A 20,988-nucleotide genomic window follows, 5' to 3' on the forward strand; every position below is an offset into this window, starting at 1 on the left:
CCCTAAGACCTCATTTATGCTCAACGTTAGACATGTATTCAAACATGAACGGAGCCTTCTGTCCATTCTCTGTGTTTATGGTCGTCCATATTTTTGCAGGTTCTCTGAAAGCTTATGGATACGAAGGAAATTGAGCCATGCCAGCGGAGATTGCAGGGGCAATGTAGCGTAGTTCAAGTAAGACCGTAGGACATGACATTTTTAAAAATTGCGGAACCGTACAAATTGATAATACAGTTAAAAGAATTGTCGGCCCATATGTTGCAATGTATGGCCTCACAGACCACCATCGTCTACAACGCTGCCTCTGTTAAAAGGTACAATATCACAACCTCGTCATCGTCGCCTCATTTGTTGTTGTGTGAAACTTTTGACTCCGCCCTCCAGTACCATCTATTGGTTGGATCTTTGCTATCATAACGAAAGCATTGAAATATGAGTGTAGTGACATTTAAAAGGTTTGACAAAGAAATGTCTACTACAACAAAAAGGGAGTATAAATGCCTAAATCCTAAATCTTACACTCTGCTCCTTTAACTGAGGATTGCTGTGACAGCAAAAAAAATGCTTACATCCATCATTCTCATGTCTCTTATTATTTCATCATTACAGCACCTCACAAAAATTACAGTATATGACATGACAATTTCTCCACAAAACATGGTCTGACTGGCTGCTGTAGACTCTGCCAAAATGACATGCAGGTATTCTGTTTGCAAAGATCAGCAAGGTGAGCAGAAAGCAGCCGAACAACAAGATGCATACAAACTCGTTATTGACTCAGCATCTCCAGCTATTCTAGTGATGAAAAGAAAGCCAACAACAAAAGCAGTTTTAAACACCCTAAAATTGTGTATTGTTGTCAACAAACAATACACAAATGTATCACCAAAGCGCACAGAAGCAGCAAACAAGCAGCAGCGATGCCGTGGTTGTCAATGCAGCACAAGAAATAACAACAAGGAGCTTCTCGGTCTCCAGTGAGTTCTCAGAAAATATCAAAGTGCCCTTTTTCTTCAGCTTTCCTTTGGTGCTCTGCAGGCTGATCTCCCTCCCGAAGACAGGCCAGCTTCTCCGCAGCGTCTTTGCTCACCCACAAGACGGGGGAGATCACACTGAGTTTTCTGAATAGTCCAGGATTAGAAATGAAACTTCTAAGGGCAGAGTTCAATTCGCCATCCCGCTGAATACAGGCTGATAAAAGCGGACAGGCTGGCATATTTTCTTAAACATTTTATATGAACCATTATTTGATTCGTAATTTGTATTTATCCCGAGTTATCTCGCAGATTGTTTTCAAACCGCTGTTTTTCAAACCCCTCTGTTGTGTTCCCTCTGTTTTGGTGCTCCATAGTCTGACAGCGAGATTGGAGGCACCCTGCCATTATGCAGCCTGCATGTCTTTAGAAATTACACTGATATTTGCATGCCTCTGTAAACAGTTATCAGACTAAACAAACACTCACAGAGGGCACTGCGTTCTCAAAGAACACACACACACAAATTTGATTAGACTGGGTTTTACACCTGCAAAATAGGAGAGAGGAAAAAAGCACTTACCCGAACTCTTGACAATTTTTCTGTAAAGTGTTCCAGGTGCACATAAATATTCATTTCTAGAAGCACCTTTTCAAAAATGTGGTGTAAATTTTAGGTTGGGTCTTAAACTGTGATAATCCTTTGTAAAACATATTTTAGAAACTGTTTGTTTAAATGGATTTTACTTGACTTGTTCAACTTGGTGCCAATGAATGTTTCACTTTATATCCCTGTCTGCCCAGACTCATATATGCAGCCATGACAGTTGATAGTTGTATCAGCATAATTTGCTGATACGTAAATGTTAATGCTACATATTCTAAAACGTGGACGCTTTCCACACATCTTCAATCCTGCAGCACAGAAGATCTCTACAGTTTCAAGGTTGGCACCAAAGATAAGTGTCACCAAATCAGACCAAATTTCTCCCTTCTGTTCCTGAGATATGACATTGAATGATGTGACAGTGAAGTTGACCTTTTGGATGTAAAATATCATCATTTCATTATCTTTTCCTTTAAGACATTTGTATGAAATTTTATCATAATTAGTAGATGAATTCTTGAGTCATTGACAAAAACATGTTTCATGCAGTCACAGTGAATTTGATCTTCAGCCACCAAATTCTACTCAGTTCATCCTTGACTCAATGTGGACATTTGTGCCAAATTGGAGGAAAGTTCCACAAGGACTTCTTAGGATATCACATTCACGACAATAAGACAATCACAAAGTCACGGTCACCTTGACTTTTGACCACCAAATTATAATCACATCATTCTTGAGTCTAAGTGGATGTTTGTGCCAAATTTAAAGAAATTCCTTCATGGTGTTTCTGAGATATTGTATTAAAACACCAAAACAGAGGCAATTTCCTTGATCTTTGATGACCAAATCAGTTCATTGGGGAGTCTATGTGGATGTTTTTATCAAAATTGGAAAAACTCCCTCAAGATATCCTATTTATAAGAATTTTATATTTGAACAGACAGATATAATACCTCTTACCACAGCTATCCCTAGTGAGGAGGCATAAAAGCCTCCATTGGTTATTTATCAATATAATATTTTCAAAGATTAATCAGGTTGGCGGCGTGATAAATCTGTCTGAAAGGTTAGACATGCTGCTATACAATTATTGAAGGTACCTGAAATTGAATTGCCTGGGTTAGAAATCAAAGTGCAAATGAAATTTTATTTCTAATTGAGATAACAGACAAGATATTATCGCCTTCACTTGGAGTGCATTATTTAAATTTTCAATCATGAGCAGTGGGCTGACTGAATAGACATACTGACGTGATAGTGTCATTCAGACGGCCAAACAAGAGAATGTCCTTGCTTTGGATCAACCACAGTGAGCTGGAAAATGTTTGAAAGAAAAAAGTATGTATTAAAATTTCATGTTTAAACTAAAATGTTCTTGCCAGATGAGCAGGATGGCCATGACAAATAAAGTGCTTGTCTGCACAGTGAGCTGTGGACGTTTCATTGGTTCCTTTTAAAAGATGAATAGTCGAAACCCATTATTGATCAAATTATAGAGCAATCTTGGAATCAAATTGATCTGCTACAAAAGACACATTAGAATAATGATGTGTGGAACTGCTAAAGGCCAGATTGTATCTTTCAAATGTGTATGAGCAGGGGCATGAGAGAAGATTATATAGCGCCCAAATTGGAGGGAGGCCCTTGAAAAGCCTAGAATGAAAAGTTTTGTTTTGTTTGCAGTTTTTCATTTCTAAGTAAAAGCCCTATTAAGTGAAAATACCATCATTCCTGCAGTGAGATACTTCTTTAAGTACATATCACAGATTTTTGTTGTTTAACCGAACAGTTCATTATTAACTACCCAAGAGATTCATGCGTGCAGGTCTTGGCTCAATTATTTTTATTATTTGTAAAGAAAGAGAAATGCTGCCTCACGTTAATGCCTTTAAGAAATGGTCCAGCTGAATCCATGTTTTCACAGACATGGATGTTTCACACACATCTTCCCCTGGACAGCACAAAAAAAGATCTACACAATCAACAAATGTTTCAAGTTGGGCACAAAGTATTAATGTTACCAATTCAGTATCTGGCCAAAAGTCATCTTTATTGTCAATTCTGATCTGTTTGTTTGACATACAGGAAGTGAGATTGTGTTTCTCCCCATGGCCACGGTGCAAATAGTAATGGGACAAAAAGAGAATAGAAAAACAAAGAGAAAAGCTATATATATATATATATATATATATATATATATATATATATATATATATATATATATATATATATATATATATATATATATATATATAGATAATAAGTCCTGAGATATTATGTTAAATTATGGCCTGAAAAGTGTTTTCAAACATTCACAAACATTATGATGTCGCAGGGAGTTGGACTTTTGACCTTTTGGATATAAAATGTCACTTCGCCATTTTATCCTGTCTGACATTTATGTGACATTTTGTCATTAATACAGCTATGGCCAAAAATAAGTTTCGTGAGGTCACCTTTGACCACCAAATTCTTATAAGTTCATTCTTGAATTGAAGTGGACATTTGTGCCAAATTTAAGGAAATTCCCTCAAGGCCTTCTTGATATATTTCATTCATGAGAATGAGACAGACACAAGATTTCAATAGCCTTGACCTCTGACCATGAAAAAATTAATCAGTTTATTGTTGAGTCTAAGTGAAATCTGTGCCAAATTTAAAGACATTTTGTAAAGACACTTTTGAATTATCACATTTTCCAGAATAGGACAGGCAGATGGACAACCCTTAAACATAATGCCTCCGGCCATGTATGTTGCTGGCACAGAGATATAAAAAAAATTCAAAAGGTATTTGAGACAGACATGTAACAGTGGTGGGGGGCCGCTTATGCCCAGATTTTGGTGCTGCGCCCCTGTGTTTGACAGAAGAAGCTTTGCGCTGAACAAAACTGTTTTTTGCAGATGGTCCTCTATGCTCTATGATAGAAATAACAGCAGGGTACGATGAAATATTAGTACAAAGTATTTTATTATGCATAAATAACTAACAAACCAAATGCTGTACACTTTTTTGTTACACAGTTTACGACAACTGCTCGTGGTTTATACACAAATTGCTATTATCTTAATATCACAACACTGTTGGAAACCCACTAATTGCATAGATAGAAAATAAGCACCTTCTTTGAAAAGTAAACCAATACTGTGTAAACATCAGTGGTTAATTTGGGTTATAATAGCTTATCTAAAAAAATCTGAAAATGTCAAATGTTGTCTGGCCTCAAACCGTCGCAGGCTTGTTTGTATTCACTGCACTCCAGACTCCAATTGGCATGTTATACGTCCAAGTGAAGGTCTGTCCCCCACTCCCCCCCTCCTGCATGGAAAATTCTCGGCTATGCCAAAGATTTGCTGGGTATCAGTGTGCTGTATACAGAATACACGAAACAAAACTCTGAGGAGGCTGTACAGTCCAGCAGATCAATTCGTGCCATAATACAATTTATACAGGCATTGATCAGTTCTAAATAATGATGCAGAGGCCGAGTGAAGACTCTATCCAAGTGGAATAACTAACAGCTGTGCAGAAATGACTCCAGCGTTATGAGTGCATGTGCTTCAAAACTCTGTTTGTTGGTTATTGAAAACCATTATTGAGTCAGAGAGCTCCTGGACAACATCCTATCTCCAAATATCACTCAATAACACTGAATCAGCGGATACCTGAGCATCCACACACAAATCAATCCATCAAGTCAATGACTGAAAAGGTGAGAAAATGTTGCAAAAATCTTCTCTTGAGGAGAAAGAACTTGAAAAAATGACTATGTTGCATTTTGACTCTGATAAATATAAATAGTCGATGCGAAAATGCAAACATGGCTCAACAGATCCTCCGTAGACATGCTGGAGGCGATTTATGATACCGAAATCAGTAGAGAGCATTCCCTCCAAGATGCAACAGAGTATTTCAGCCAGTCAGGAACGAAACAATGCAATTAAGCTTCGTGGTGTAACCTGATAAGGCATCCAATTATTCTGCAGTAGGTGTCATGACAACGCCACTGAGCCCCCGCTACCTCCCGCCTCAGTCATGATGCCATGAATACAGAGAGAAGAACCACTTGAGCCAGACTGGGGTACAATATAATATCCTCTTGACAGTGAACGTCAGCTGAGCCGTGGATAAAAATAATTTGCAGAGTCTACGCAGAGCACTAATTTGTCTATGACAATATTTGGGACAAAGGACGTGTTTTGTGGCAAAGATTGCAGCTAAGAGAGTAAAATGTGCATCAAGCAATGTAACAGGGGATTTCTGATGTGAAAATAAGACTTTGACTTTTTAGGTGTTATAATCTACGTGGGTTACTAATGAATATATTTTTTTAAATAAAGCAATTCCTGCAGTGATTAAAACCACATACAATTACGTTTTTACCAATCATCTAACCTAATGCAAAACATACAAGCATCTACACATTCACAACTCAACAAGAGTGATAATTATTTTTAGAAAACAACCTGTGTGAAGCCCTGATTCTATGCATCCTACTTCATTCATATGATACAATATGCATACATAAACTATGCAGCTTTGACATTGAAAAAATACAGCATATGGAAATAGGTTTCTTTACTCTTAATAGTTTGGCCTCGCCACACACTTGTCCTCATAATCTTACATCTTCACTGGTCTTTAACAGCAACGCCTCCTTTATGTACAGTGGCAGCCGACCACAGGAGCCCTGAGACGTGAGTTAAAGGATTCTGGTCAACTATTTTCTAAGAATGGCTTAAATCGTTTTCTCCATGACTTAAGAACAGGTGAAAAATGCCTCTGCACAAGTCAAGTTGCATTTAATATCTATACAATCAGCACAGTTTCAACGTGGGAACCCAAGATTAGTGTCACAAATTCAGTATCTGACCAAATATCCCCCCTTCAGTTTCTGAGATATGACATTGAGTAATGGCCAGAAAAGTGTTTTTGTAGAACATTATTATGTAACAGTGAAGCTGACTTTTGACTTTTTGGATACAAAATGTCATCACTTCATCATTTTATCCTATTAGACATTTGTGTGAAATTTGGTCTTAATTGGCGTCTGAATTCTTGAATGATGGCCAAAAACAATTTTGTTTGAGGTCACAGTGACCTTGAAATTTGATGTTCAGTTACCAAATTCTAATCAGTTTATTCTTAAGTCCAAGAGGACATTCAGTCAAGTTTAAATAAATTCCTCTGAGGTGTTTTTGACTTGACTTGACTTGACTTGTTTTTATGATACTGCTTTTAGTGAGAATGAGACCAATGCAAAGTCACAGTGACCTTTCAACATCAAACTGTAATCGGTTCATGTGGACATTTGTGCCAAATTTGAAGAAATACTCTAAAGATGTTCCTAAATTAACACGCTAACAAGAAAGAGATGGATACAAGGGTACATTGACCTTGACCTTTGACCACCAAAATCTAAATCAGTTCATTCTTGAGTCCAAGTGGACGTTTATGCCAAATTTGAAGTAAATCCCTGAAGGCATTGTTGAGATGTCATATTTATGAGAACGGGACGGACAGACAACGTGAAAACTTTATACCAGAGGCATAAAAATGATCCTGACAAAAAAAAGTCACCTGACAAAACTTTCCACCTGTTTTTACAAAAAAACGTAGCTTAGAAAAATGATCCTGGTAAAACTATTTTTCAGATCAAAATTAGAAAATGGATCACCAGATTTTTCCCCCTCACTTGCCTCTCAGGTTCTCCATAGCTGACTGATTGATGAGTTGACAGAATGCAAAATAGTCATTGTATTTTGGTTACATAAGCCATATTCATACAACGCGGCACTGAAATTGATTGTTAGAGGAATATCAGCCTGCTTCTCTGAGAGAAAGGTCTGCTTTTGTGTTGAGTGATGAAAGCTGTGACTTCTTTTTACATTGCAAACACAATCTATTGTTGTCAACATAAAGCAAGCAAGCACAAGGGTTATCAATGAATTACTCATTCTGATGACTGAATCATCCACGTTTCTCGCATTAACAAGGTCATCTTGTGTTTTTAATGGACTGGAGGTGAATTCTGGCCTTATTTAAATGACGCATTTAAGCTGCAATCAAATAAACGATGACACATGGGTAGAGTATGCCCGTATGTCTTATTACTGTATAACATACCGTTTCATTCTTCAACTGGTTATATCAGGACAACACACTGACCTTTCATCAAATATCATAGCTGAAGATTTGTACTAGATTTGCTGATGACCTCTGACACTGGACTTCCTCCAGTGACTACTGACAGCTGATACTCCGTCAAACAAGTGACAAGATCGGACAGCTTTCACATTGTTAGCGAGATGACAGCCATATCTACACACATCTCTGGATTGCTTGATGCTGAAAAAAATCTTTACAAGTGGAATCCACATATGAAAGTATTTTTACAAATTTAGATTAAAAGACGGAGACTCCGTAGTTGGTATTCATCCTATGATCCTCTGGGACAACTCCTTTCAAGTGGAAATGTGTAATTCTTGCTTGTCTTGCAGTGTTGTGTTGCACACTGTGTGCACCGTCTTTCATCTGGCAGTTTTTGAGAGTTGGCTGATGATGGCTGTTTACACTGAGTGGAGTGTGTGTTGACTGGCAGGCATTCACAGAAATTGCGGTTTATAATATCAGGGTATCCATTCTCGTTTCTCTGCAGCAGCCACAGAAAAATCAAACAGAGCCCGTCTGATTCAGGTTGTGCACCGGGAAGCGTGATATCTTATGCTGTCTGTTGTGTGATGTATGCTGTTTTGTGTTTGTTGTTGGTCTCAGAGCCTCTGTTATGATTTCAGTCTAATTTCTGTGGTGCTGCGAGTTGGACAGCTATTGCCAGTGTATGTTATTCAAACTCATTGTTACAGATACACAACAGATTCTCGGCGGAGACCTCCCAAAGACTCAGAGCTGCATTGTCAGAGACGTGTTTGGAGCAGGACTCGGCCAGTCTGACAGAAAGAGAGGAAGAGAGGAGAAGTAATATTGCTAGAGAAGTCAGGTTATACAAAGGTAAGAAACTGAGAAAAGAAGAAAGAGGATGATGTGAAGGAGTAGGAGGGCTGACGTACACAGTGGAGAATTTCAATGTCAGTGAGTTCACTCAGAAACAACAGCCATCATCAAAACCAAATGATAACTCAAGCACAAAGTGAACAGAACGGCCACTCTTTACAACATTTAAGTTGTTTCATGTTTCCATTTCTGATGAAAAAAGGAATGGAAATGTGACTGAATACATGCAAAAAGGATAAATTCTAAAAATGTCCATACATTTTTGGTCATTAAAATTTGCCATCATTTTCAGGTTAAAGAAAATAATAATAATAAAGTTCTAATTGAACCCTGACAACTCACTCCCCTAAAAATAGCTTACTAAAAAATAAATTATTAAAATATGTAATAATAGTCTGGACTAAGTATGAATAGCATGATACTGTACAGAAATGACAGGTATTTTAAATATAAATCTTCATGCAACATGCAGCGCATGCATGAAAATAAGACACCGGTTACTTCACTTACCGGTGTCCATCTCCTCTACTTCCATGTTGCTGCATGCCAGGTAGAGGAAGAAAATCATGACTATGTGACTTAATAGTAAATGTTAAAATACAGAGAATGTCTTCAAACTCTTACTAGAGACTGTTCATAGAAACCAAGACAGCTACATGTGCTGTCCCCATGCCATCATGCATAAAGAAGCACTCAAAGAAGCGTAAAATCACAACAACAAAAAAAGAACTTGGCACATTTAGACGAGGTTAAATTATTGAAGTACTTCAGTACAAAGTCGACAGTTGCATAACTGCCATTTTAACTCCACGGTCACCATTAATTTCCAAAATCTTACACACAAATCCAACCATTTAATTAAACCCTTTGAACTGAAGTTGATGTTAACAGGCGTCAGCACTCATTGCCTTGGTTAAAAGCACTGAGCCTTCATTTAAATAACTATCTTCTATTCTAATGACTGAATTTTTTCAGAGGTCCAAACCCTGACCTGTGCTCGTGCACCTAATTAAAAATGATTGTGCTGAAGCTGGTTTGGCTGCATCAGTCACAGCTCAAGCAAGAAGACTTTAAAGCACTGATACCGACCTCTAGAGGCTGAGCTACTGACACACACGTGGAATTAAGTAATTTAAAGTGAAACACCAGCTTACAAACCAATAAACTGACCCCAAAAGGCACCTTTAAACTCACTCACTCCTTTAAAGAGACTGAGCAGGACAGTAGCTCAAGAGGCCCAGGGATAGTGCTTTTCCGTCTGATAACAGGGAACAGTTTTGGTCTTTATGGCTAATTTTCCCATTTATAACAAATGTGCAGGGGGTTATTTTATGTAAGTCAGTGGCTTAAATTTAAATATGGCTTAAAGTTATGCATTATTAAGGCCATGGGCACTTTTATTGGCAGATGCGTTAGCTGCACAATTTAAGTACTACCAAAAGTGCAATACCCAAATTGCAGAAGGTGCAAATTTTTAATAAAAAGGTCAAATCTGTGACATCATACCATCATAAATCAAGTTTTGTGATGCCACAGAGGTGTCTTTGCAAAATATGAAAATAGTAAAATGTTGAGATACAAGGTTTGCGCCTGACAATGCTGAAGTACATTTTGTTTTAATGGTCTGGTTTTTTCACTAGCAAAAACTAGCATCTGTATTATCACGGTAAATTATAGACTGTAAATGCACTGTGCTAACCAAGACAGCAGCTGGTATTAAGGTGAGTGCCACCCTCTCATCCAAATATGGTCACTTCTGGCTCCAAAAAGCAAAGATGATGATAGTCAAAATGCAAACTGGGCATCAAAACAGAGCCTACAAATCAATGGGTGGCATCACGGTGGCTGCATTCATTATTTTAAACAATATATGGTGTGAGCTAGTCAATTACTATTGGAACATTTTGTTATTAAGTACTCAAAGCTCTTAAAAGGACAGAGCTGGATTTAAACAGTTGAAGGCTGTGGCCAGAGAATAAAATGTAGAAAATATAAGCAAGCTCCCATGATATCTTCAGAATTAGTCGGTCCTGTAAATGGCATACTGCTTTGCGATGAGAGCAAAACACTATGCTTGACCACTGGCTAGAGCAAAACACAGCAGTAGCAAAAAGTGTGATCCCTGAGCATTCAGAAAAAATACCCAAAGACCTCACAACCCTCCTCTGCCGATCTAAAAAGCACTCCTAAAGTCCAATGTGACGCTGAAAAGGTGTGACAGCAACGACAACTCAATGTGATTCAGAGTCTTCCACATTTCAGGACGGATCTTATCCACCATTCGTGCACCACCGCAGCAGAGCTTGACATCCTTGCCGACCTCTGCAGAGGAGGTCTGCTCTAACACTCCCCAAAATCATTTAGCATTTCCTCCAGGATGTCAGATTTCAATCTGAGTGTTACACCTTCCTCTGTTTGACATCCACACTTGAGGTCAGTATTTCCTCATCCCCACTGAGTGCAGCCTCGAGGACGACTTGCCTTCTTCCTCTGATCTCTCTTCATACCCAGCCAGCTTCCACATACTCGTCTGTATAATCTCTGCCTCTCATTTAACCATTTGCTTTAACCAAAGCCATGCATGCTCCAACACAACAAGCACATCTATTAGCCGCAGGCAACACAACCTAATGAGTTGCTATCGCTTTAATGTGCAAGGCAACATCCCCCTGCTGCTCTTCTCTCTCTATGGATGGATAATATAGCAGGACACATACACGCGTATCAGCTGGTAATATGAGGAAATGAAAAGACACTCACTGGACTGTTTGGCCTACATTCCTAGCAGTTTGTTGTACATTATCAAAGAGTATGTCAGAGGGACCACATGCATGATGTTGTAAGCTTTTATCGTGTTTGTGTCTCAGAGGAAGGCTACAACACAACTCGTGAGACTCACATTTCACATTTTGGTCTCTCTGCAGGCCACAAAGTGACGATTACACAGATCGTCACACTCTGAAAGAAAACAAAAAGTGTTGCATTCTAATACTGGTTCAGAGGAAAAATGCTGATGCGCTGTGGAGAGCCCGTTCAGGCTTCAGTCAGCGTGTGCCTGACAGCTCTGTCAGGAGGTGGCGATCACAGTGGCAGTAAAGGAAACAATAGATTTCTGTTGTCTGCGATGGTTCAAGCGCAGCACAGTGATCTCACAAGAAGTGAGACAGCTCACTGGTTACTAGCGCTGGGTATCATTTAAAAAATTATGATACCAGTGCCCAGTGATTGGTGAAACCAGTACGAAAATAGTACTTCATTCAATACTTGTAATGTGAATGAGTGGTGTGTAGTATAATCATTATTTTAAAACATTTTAAACTGCCAAGTCTGTCCAATACACCGCACCTCACACAGCTAATGTCTGTTTGGGGCCTGAATGGAAAAGGACAAATAAAAGAACAGCTTAACAGTCTGGTATGTTCAGAAAATTACATCACTGCACTGTAATGCAGCTAGGTCGGCAGTAGGAGTCAAAACTGTGCCATCTTATTGAGTAACACAACACTAGCGTCGGATAAGGTAGTGATCATGTCCTATCCGCTTATTTGAAACACCCTATTTTTTTGCTTTAATTCGAGCTGACAGTTTCTTGACTTAATACTGTCTTGTTTTATTTAGCCCTGATTTGATAAGACAACAGTCCTTTATGTTAAGCTTTTACGTCTTCTTTCTATCCCCAACAGCAGAGCATTTATAGAAATATACCCTGTAAAATCATACTAAACATCTGCACCTTACCTGTACAAATAACTTTTGAAACACCAAACAAAGTCACCACACAATCAATATGCCCATGGAAACAGTTGTTTTCATACATCCTTCTACAAAAGCTCATTGCCATGGAAGTACCAGCATCTTTTTGCACCCAAGAAAAGGAGACTATGCATGTCCCTGTCTGTGTTTGCCCATGTGTTTGAATTTCAATAAAAATTTGTGTCAGTCAACGTGTCAGAGAAAGTTTGCTTATCTTAAAGAGTCTGAAAGGTTACTGACAGCTGACCATCACCCTCAGTGCAACTGTCATCGTCTAAAATTCCTCAACAGCATTCAAAAGGCACCCTATTTCTGTTTAGAGCTGGAATCAACATAACAATGGCTTCCTAAAAATAGTTTTCATTGGGGAACATTTAAGTTTTTGTGTGCAAGCAAAATCTCATTTCTATTTCTAGATTTAAGAAGCTATCCCCAGTGTTCAGCAGACTTGCTGTCGTGTGCAAAGGTTACCTTGAGAAGGGGTCCTCGAGTCCATCCTCCACGTCCTGTTGGGACATGAACAATATGAATCAATACACACAGAAATTACGTCAAATTACAATCCTGCTCCTGTGCCTCTTCACTGAGTCAGCTGTTTGTCATAACTTATTCTGTCTGAGTGACACAAAAATCATGAGCTGAAGATTCAAACATTGCAACATTGCATATTTTGTTGTAAGAAGTGTAATATTCTTTCAATCAGTGTGATTGGTAATCAGTAATAATAAAGAATGAAAACATAGATACATTTCTGCTCCACTTTCCCTGCACTAACGCAAAACATCCCACTAATTTAAACCACTTTGCACTGTTCAAATTTATAAAATACATATAATTAGGCCAATAGAGTGGTAAAGTAATGATTCCTAAAACGCGGAAGTCTGTTAGTCTTTTAGCACTTCTGGTTCCCTCGTCCAAAAGTCTGTTTTTTTTAATGGGTTTTCGGTAAAATGCCTTTCATAAAGTCTGTGGTTAACACAGGCTAAAGATATTTAGTCGTTTTGTTCTGCAACATTAAATACGTCAGCTTAAACATGATTTTTGAACTTTTAAGGTTTTACTCATCTTAAAAAAGGCGGTTGCTAACAAGTGGCTAAATGGGACTAGTGTTTGTCCAGGACGTTAGACATCATCACAGCGGACACAGAAACTCATTAAACCCACTTGTCCACCTTTACAGCTTTCCAGAGTTGCATTCTAACTTGTAAATTTATCTGTTTATTCTATTTTTCGATTGTGTTTTAATGTGTTTTTACAGTATTTGTAGTTGTGACATTTAAATCGTGCTACCGCAATGTAGTTCGTGTATAGCCTAACAATAGCTTTTTGCTTCTGGCGATTTCATTCACACTTTAAAACATACAAAAGCAGTGTTCATCTGTGAAGATTATCATGCTGAACAAAACGTGTGAGTGTGGTGAACTTGTGTTCGTCAGAGAGCTTATTTTTGGCAATAATCGAAAATCCCATTAAAAAATCCCCTTAGGATTTTGATGAGGGAATCAGTGTGATGCCAACCTCATGGTTGGCCTACAAAACTACGCAATCCCTTCACCACTGTATTTACAATAAAAAATAATGATATCGATTGTGTATGAATGCAACATAAATATGGAGGGATTATTATAAAAACACATCAGTAGAAGAGTAGAGTATTAAAGAAGCTGGGCTAAATGATGAAAATCCAACTCAGTTAAAGCAGAATATCTCACAATGACAGAAAAAGCCTTTGAGGGAAAACATAACAATGAACACATAAGACTGTAGGATCAGCCTGTAGGAGCCACATTGTAATGCATATGGTGCCACCTAGTGTTAAGATTCTGTACGTGTACACCATGATGGTGACAGATGAGCCTCTGCATGAATATTTAAATCCATTTACAACTACATGTGACTGCTCTAATTACACCTAAATAATTACTACAAAAATGATAAGAAAACCCTGTATGGAAAAAATTAGCTAATAGTCAAAAACTAAGCGCTGTTTGACGAGAGTTTATTATATAATTTGCTTTCAAACCCATTTGTGTTAAATGTCAAATGACATTTAAAAATGAAGACATGAAATTAAGTAAAATGGCATTGTTATAGTATAATGACATAGTGAAGCAGCAATAAATGACTTCACTAGTACGACTACTTTCAGTCTTTCCAAACTGCATTGACAATACTTCGAGTCATCTTGTCATGACATTAAAGAGGAATTACGCCCATTTTCAAAATTCATGCAAATTATCCCTAAGATCTAAGACAGTCCAAAAATATCAGTTAACATGGACACCTTTCCAAAATCCAAAAACTAGAACGTGCAAAGTCAAATTTGTGATGTCATCAAGTATAAAGTCTAGAGATGCTCCATAAACAATGAATAGGGGCCCGATTTTGTGGATCCACAGGATATTGGTTTTCCTTTAATAAATTAATCTCAATTTAGATGAGGTTCCACTTTAATAATTGAATACTTGTTTGAATTGTGTCTCAGAAAATGGAATTCAGAAGGCAAGAAAAAAAAGCCCCTTAATCAATTCATGTCAGTGGACGCACTGCTCTCCACATATTGTGGGTCGACTTTAGTCTGACGACCCCTGCCTTAGTGACATATTTTATGGAAATTTCATGTTAAACTTGATGCATAACAATAACAGTACAGAACAACTGATAAACTACAATTACACCACATAGTGAGCACAATAACTGCATCAAGTTTCTGTCTTTGTGTCTTTACTGTGTTGTTATCTTATGAGACCTTTTTAACTCATATGTTAAAAAATAATCTAAACTTTAGGTTTTCTCACACCCTTAAAATCAAGAAGTCCTCACAGCCCCCTGTGAAGTTTTGGTAACCACCAAGTTGGGCACCGGCGCTGTAGGTAACCCCCTATTTTGGTATTCATACTACAAACCAAGCACAAGGACTATTTTAAGAATATAAAATTTAAAATCTAACAAAATATACCGTTTTTGGATGTTTGTTTACAAAACATTTTTCAAAAATACTACGGACATGGCGACCAGATACACCAGACTGACCTCATTAAGCTGATGTGAACATTTGGATAGCCTCTTCTTAGCTTACATAAAAATGAACCTAATAAGTTGTATGCAGTGAGGTGTACAGATTTAAAACTACTAGTACTGGACTGGTGCTGAGAGTTGCTGTGTCAGGATTCAGTATCAGGAAAGAGGTTGGATCCCTATCTATCCTCTAACCAAAAGACTAATTTAATCATTATTTTTAGCCTGAATCAGAAGTTGGAGAGAGATGGTGTGACCTACCCACGAGTCGTGTTTGATCGGTCGCCTTCGAGTGGGGTTACTGCGAGGTGAGGGCGAGCTGAGTGAAGCGGAGAAGAAGGGCCTCCGGAGCTTCTCCTCCATCCCGACAGGCTTCTCTGGATCTGAGGGAGGTGGCAGGTGTGGACGAAGGGTTGACGGGGACGCAAGAGGTGAGAAAGAGTCGGACATGAAGGAGGGAAAGGTTGGGAGACATACGGACACACAACAGAAAAGAGAGAAGCACAGAGGTGAAACATCGACTCCAGCCTGTGGCACCCTCGCAGCTTCGTCTGCACAAGCTGAATTTAAATCATCTCTGTAAAACTTTCATACGTCTCGTTGTGGCGAGTTACTCCCGAGGTCCGTGAGGCTTTCACATCAAATTTTCCCTCTGTCCTCGGGCCACTGCGGCTGCAAGTGGAGCCAGTTTTTAATTGAAAGAAGCTGGAAACTAACAACAAACTGAATGGATGATTAAGTCTCATTTTGTGGACCCTCTGACCCCCTGAGGAGCGGAAAACATTTTGACCTACAAATGTCACGGCTATTGGAAAGTGCTTGAATCTACTGCTCAGCTGAATGACTAATGAGTGGCGTATAATTGGGTGATTTGTCCTCAGTGTGTGTGAGAAGCGATGGACGGCAGTTAAATTTGTGTGTGGGAAGGTGCAGCGTCACACTACAAGATGACTCATTGTCGTGTAAGCACCAACACTAAGAGGTCATTTCAAAGTCACGATGCAGCCAACTCTTGTAGCATTTACGTAATTGTGTTCACTGGAAGCTGTGGGTTTTATGAGGATTATGAAAGCGTGGCCACAAATCTGGAGGAATTTGGTTTTTAGTCATTTTAACTCTGCTTCGATTTGCTGTCTCACTTAGTGACTGCAAAATATTGCGGTTTATAAAAGAACTACTAATCACTATAATCTTGTCGGTGACGGGCAGTTTCTTTCACTCCAAAACTTATATACAGGGTTACTACACATTTTCGTGAACAAAATTTTAAAACTTTTCAAAAACTTTTCAAGGACTCACAATAACTTCTTAAATTAGCTGTTTCTAGTGATACTAGTAATAATTAGTGTTTCTCGTGAGTAAAGCTTTACATGGAAAATACAGAGTATCTGGTGCAAGATTTCCATACACGATAATCAAAAACTAGAACGCTCTTAACTTGTGCAGCAGTCTAACACGCCATATTTATTTATTTTTTGTCTCTCCCACATCATTTACTTGCGACACATATGGTTTATGTCTCACTAACTAGGATAACTGTGGGTAATCTGCGTGTTATCGCTGCTACTTGTTGCTGTTGGATTCACATGATTCACATGGTGAATTTTATGGTTCCCAGCAAGTTACTTTACTTCTAAATACTGTAACTTCACAGATAAGCACATGTTGATGTCAAATGAATGAATTGAATGAATGAATTTGCTATTATTGAGTTGTCTACTCATGCACATGCATCCTTGGTTGTTTGGAAATGGGGAATCCGCCTTTCCTTGCAGTAATTCTCAGCAAGACATTTGGCTGTGTGTACTTCAATTGTACATCATCATGTCCCTTGTCATTGCTGTTAAATGAAATGTGATACAGAGACACAGTGTGGATAAAGACAAAATCAAATGAACTCACCTGCTGGGACAGTGTCTGTTGTCTCCGTCTGTCCTTTGCTTGCTGCACAAGAACAGCAGGTCCTCGCCTTCTTGCTTTTATCTACAAAAAAAAACAGGTTTCAAAACTTTCCTGAATCTGGAAACTGCTTGTTGATGTTTCTTTGTCTTCCTCTGAGTTATTCGGACAGTTTGCAAGTTAAATTCAAAGGTGCATGCTGCCATCGAGTGTAGAATCGTGGCATTACAGTATGTAAATACTGATTTGTCAGAGAGAAAGAAAGACTGTATATCCTAATCCTCCCTGTGTTAATTAAGTTATCAACTCTCCTTTTATTTCCTTGAAGTCCTGTGCTAGGGACTGATTTAAACTCTCCCCTGCCCTGTTTCATGAATTATATTTCACATCACCTCAGCAAAAGCTCTGAAGATGGACTCAAAAGCCAACAATAACATCAGGGGATGGCTGGGCCGTCTTGCCAATACAGCACTGTATGTGAGAAACACCCTGAAACTCTCACTGAAATCCATTAACTTGGGCAAAAGACTTACCTGTCTGTCCAAAACACCAAGACTATTTTTTCCTAAACAGTCCAAAAGAAAAACCTGTCCTTATTCGGACTGAGTGAACTCACCTTCCTGAGCGATCTCCCAAAGATCGAGGGCTACTTTAAAGGCCTGAGCTACCGTTAATGTCACAGCCTGAGCCTGAGGAGAAAGAAAAATGGGAAGAATGACTTAGTAATTAAACATAAAGCATGAGATACAACTACAGAGTGCACAGGTGAGATGTGAGGTGAGCTGCCACAAGATGGAGCCACACACCATCTATGTTTATGCTACTGGCTGCCCAAACTGCAGTTCATTACATGCATTGAGTCCACAAACAAACTGACCTTAAGACCTGCTAAACTTGAGCACGTATTCTATACATCAAGCTAAATGCAGTCAAATATACACACAGTTATAAACAATAAAATTACAGGTGTTGCATACTTACAATCTTCTTCTTTTGGCAGAGAAATGCATGGCACTCCAGGGTCTCATTGAACTGACTCTGAGAGACATATGCAAAGACCTTATCCTGAGTTTTATCTGCTGTGCAGTACGAGATTCTGGAAGAGAGGACAGAAAGAAACACATTGCCCTAATTTACTAACACTTTCAGTCCACCTGATATAAGTGCACTTATGATGATAAATGAGAAACTGCAGCAGATGGGAACATATTGAAGACATGAGTGAGTGGACACCATTTTAAATCACAGGATACACATGAAGAACAAAGGACACCATGTACACTGCATTAGCTGCAGACTGTACTCCGTAGACTGCATTCATGTCAGTGTGGCCCATAATTTTGTTTCTGCTCTTCCATATGCATAAACCAATCATAGCAGGATGAGAGCGATGGTTACGAACATTTTGCTGATGAGGTCCCACAGCTGGGAATTGTGGAGCAGGAGACAAATAAGTAGCATTGACATCCATGAGAGATACTTGAAGCTGTGACTGAGCGCTTTAGTACTTCATATTTTCAGATAAAAAGTGTGTGCTGAGCAAAAATCTACTCAAATGCTGATACAGTAATGCTTTGTGGATTCAAGGCTTCCCATGAAAGGCTCAGATGGTTAAAAAGTTTTTGAAGTGGGATTGTTTGAAGTACGCCCCCAGTCTAGAGACGCAGGCTACAGACCGACATGAAAGCATACTGTTGTGGACAGGGGTCAGCAACAAAGCTTATTTGTGCCACCTAAAAGAAAAATCCCATCGAAAAAAAATATCAATATCAGTTTAAGTGTGTGCTCTATTGAGACTGACTTAACATCTATTTGAAATTGAAATATCTGAGATGATTACTTTAAAAGTATGTTTTTTGTGAAACTCATTGTATTCCTTGGTTCCGAACACATAATTCAGACAAAATTTCAAAACTTTGTCATGACTTCTCAAGGACTTATTATAACAACACATCAGATTCAAACTCTGATTCAAACATTAAGTCACTTAGTGAGCATGTACATGACGGGAGAGATGGAATGTGGAGAGAAATGAAGAAAGTTATGTGATTGAAAATTAAACTTCGCTCGTTATGTTACATTACGTGAAAGGTTATCTACAAAAGATTACTGTAACAATTTCATTACGCACAACAAAACTCCAGAACTTTTCCAAAACTTCCAACAAAATTAACTAATTCCATGGCTTTTCCATGGCCTTGAACATGTGATTGTTGAAAATGGTTTTCCATGACAGCGGGAACCCTGGTATTTAGATAACCTTCACTTCATTCCTCTGAGTTTTAACTCACAACAATACAAAGGCAGCTGCAGGTAATCAGATGCAGAAAACTGTTCATTTCTGAAACAGTCTCCAGGCAGTTACATGATATATTGCAACTTCTGCTGAAATGTCTGAATTTCTGCTGTCGGTAATAAATGGAAAGTCTTGGCTTATGAATTGATCTTCGCTGTGACTATATTGCGCCTGGGACCTCATTCCCAACAGTGACGCCGAATCTCTCCTGGATCTAATATCTGGTTTTCAAGGAATCCAATTGTCTGCAAATCCAGTGACAGTCACGGCCAGTTATTTGCAATAGTTATCTAAAACCAATCCAGATAGTCCATCGAGCCATTTGGCTCCCTTACAACAGCTTGTACGGTTTTACTGAAGCGACGGACACAAAACCGATGGATTTGTTTAGTTTGATTTCACACAGGCTATTAGAAGCTGTATTGATCTTGGGTCACCCTGTGTGTCTATCTGGGGCTGTTACCTGAACCAGCACAGTGCGTCATGTTGGTTGCTTTAAATGGAAGTGCAAATGAGCCGCAGAGAATGATGCATTTGACCTTTGTCACTATAATCAAGCAAATGACCTTTATTATAAGCAGCACAAGGACGAGATTGGGTGATTTTACTCTCATTAGAATTCTGCAGGCCAATATTGTTATATTTCTCTGAATAGAAGACATAAAATGATCCCATCTCGAAAAATTTAAGATACTCAGGGTTGCTTAAAGGGATAGTTCACATTTTTTTGAAGTGGGGTTGTATGGGGTACTTATTCATAGTCAGTGTATTACAAACAGTTGATGTCATTCTACCCTGACCAGGCTTGGAGAAGCAGGCTGGACTACTAACACAGAGGTTAAGCATTGTACTGCTATGGAGGGGGTCAGCAACAAAACATATTTTAACCTCCTAAAAAAGTCCCATCTTAATTATCTTTTGGATCAATATAAGCTCAAGTGTATACTATATTCAGAATATTTTCACTGCTTTACCTTTCTGTCAGACAGCCAATAGGGGAGCTGTTACCAACTCTTGTATGTGACACCAAACCTCATTGAGAAAAAGACAAATTTTAGCTTGCTAATCATAAAAGCTGCTCGTGTACGGCTGCTTCGATCAGTTAGATAGCTTGTATTGTTATGTGACTTTAATGACTAAAAAATAACCCCTTTAAATGCCAAAGTCACACAATAACTCAAACAAAATAACTGTTTGAGGCAGCAGTAGACCAGCAGCTCATGTGTTCAAGGATGTTAAATCACTGTTTTTCTCAATAAAGTCTGGTTTCGAAGAGAGCGATATAACAGCTTCATTTTTCAACTGGAAATTACTGTCTGACATTAAGCTAAAGCTGTGAAAATGTTCTAAATGTAACATACACTAAAAGTGATATTCATGTTTTAGGAGGGATATTTTTCAAGTGGCTAAAATACATTTTGTTG

General features: G+C 38.6%; 1 protein-coding gene across 3 annotated transcripts in view; it reads right to left on the reverse strand.

Annotated features, from left to right (window-relative positions):
• Positions 1 to 20,988, reverse strand: part of LOC121955790 (low density lipoprotein receptor adapter protein 1) — a 117,890-nt gene that overhangs the window by 50,535 nt on the left and 46,367 nt on the right. Inside the window, exons 5-11 of one of the 3 annotated variants that reach the window (XM_088089524.1) lie at positions 18,250 to 18,364; positions 17,885 to 17,957; positions 17,272 to 17,352; positions 15,631 to 15,752; positions 12,823 to 12,857; positions 9,109 to 9,137; positions 4,545 to 8,534 (exon numbers count right to left, since the gene is read on the reverse strand). In XM_088089524.1, coding sequence (XP_087945650.1) covers positions 8,488 to 8,534; positions 9,109 to 9,137; positions 12,823 to 12,857; positions 15,631 to 15,752; positions 17,272 to 17,352; positions 17,885 to 17,957; positions 18,250 to 18,364 — 502 coding nt within the window. In that variant the 3' untranslated portion in view covers positions 4,545 to 8,487. Of the gene's footprint in view, positions 1 to 4,544; positions 8,535 to 9,108; positions 9,138 to 12,822; positions 12,858 to 15,630; positions 15,753 to 17,271; positions 17,353 to 17,884; positions 17,958 to 18,249; positions 18,365 to 20,988 lie in introns of those variants that run through there. The other 2 variants (XM_042503872.2, XM_088089523.1) reach the window with 2 other exon arrangements.

The sequence above is a fragment of the Plectropomus leopardus genome, chromosome 16, assembly GCF_026936395.1.
Source record: "Plectropomus leopardus strain MGB_pleo_1.0 chromosome 16, ASM2693639v1, whole genome shotgun sequence".
Taxonomy (NCBI): domain Eukaryota; kingdom Metazoa; phylum Chordata; class Actinopteri; order Perciformes; family Serranidae; genus Plectropomus; species Plectropomus leopardus.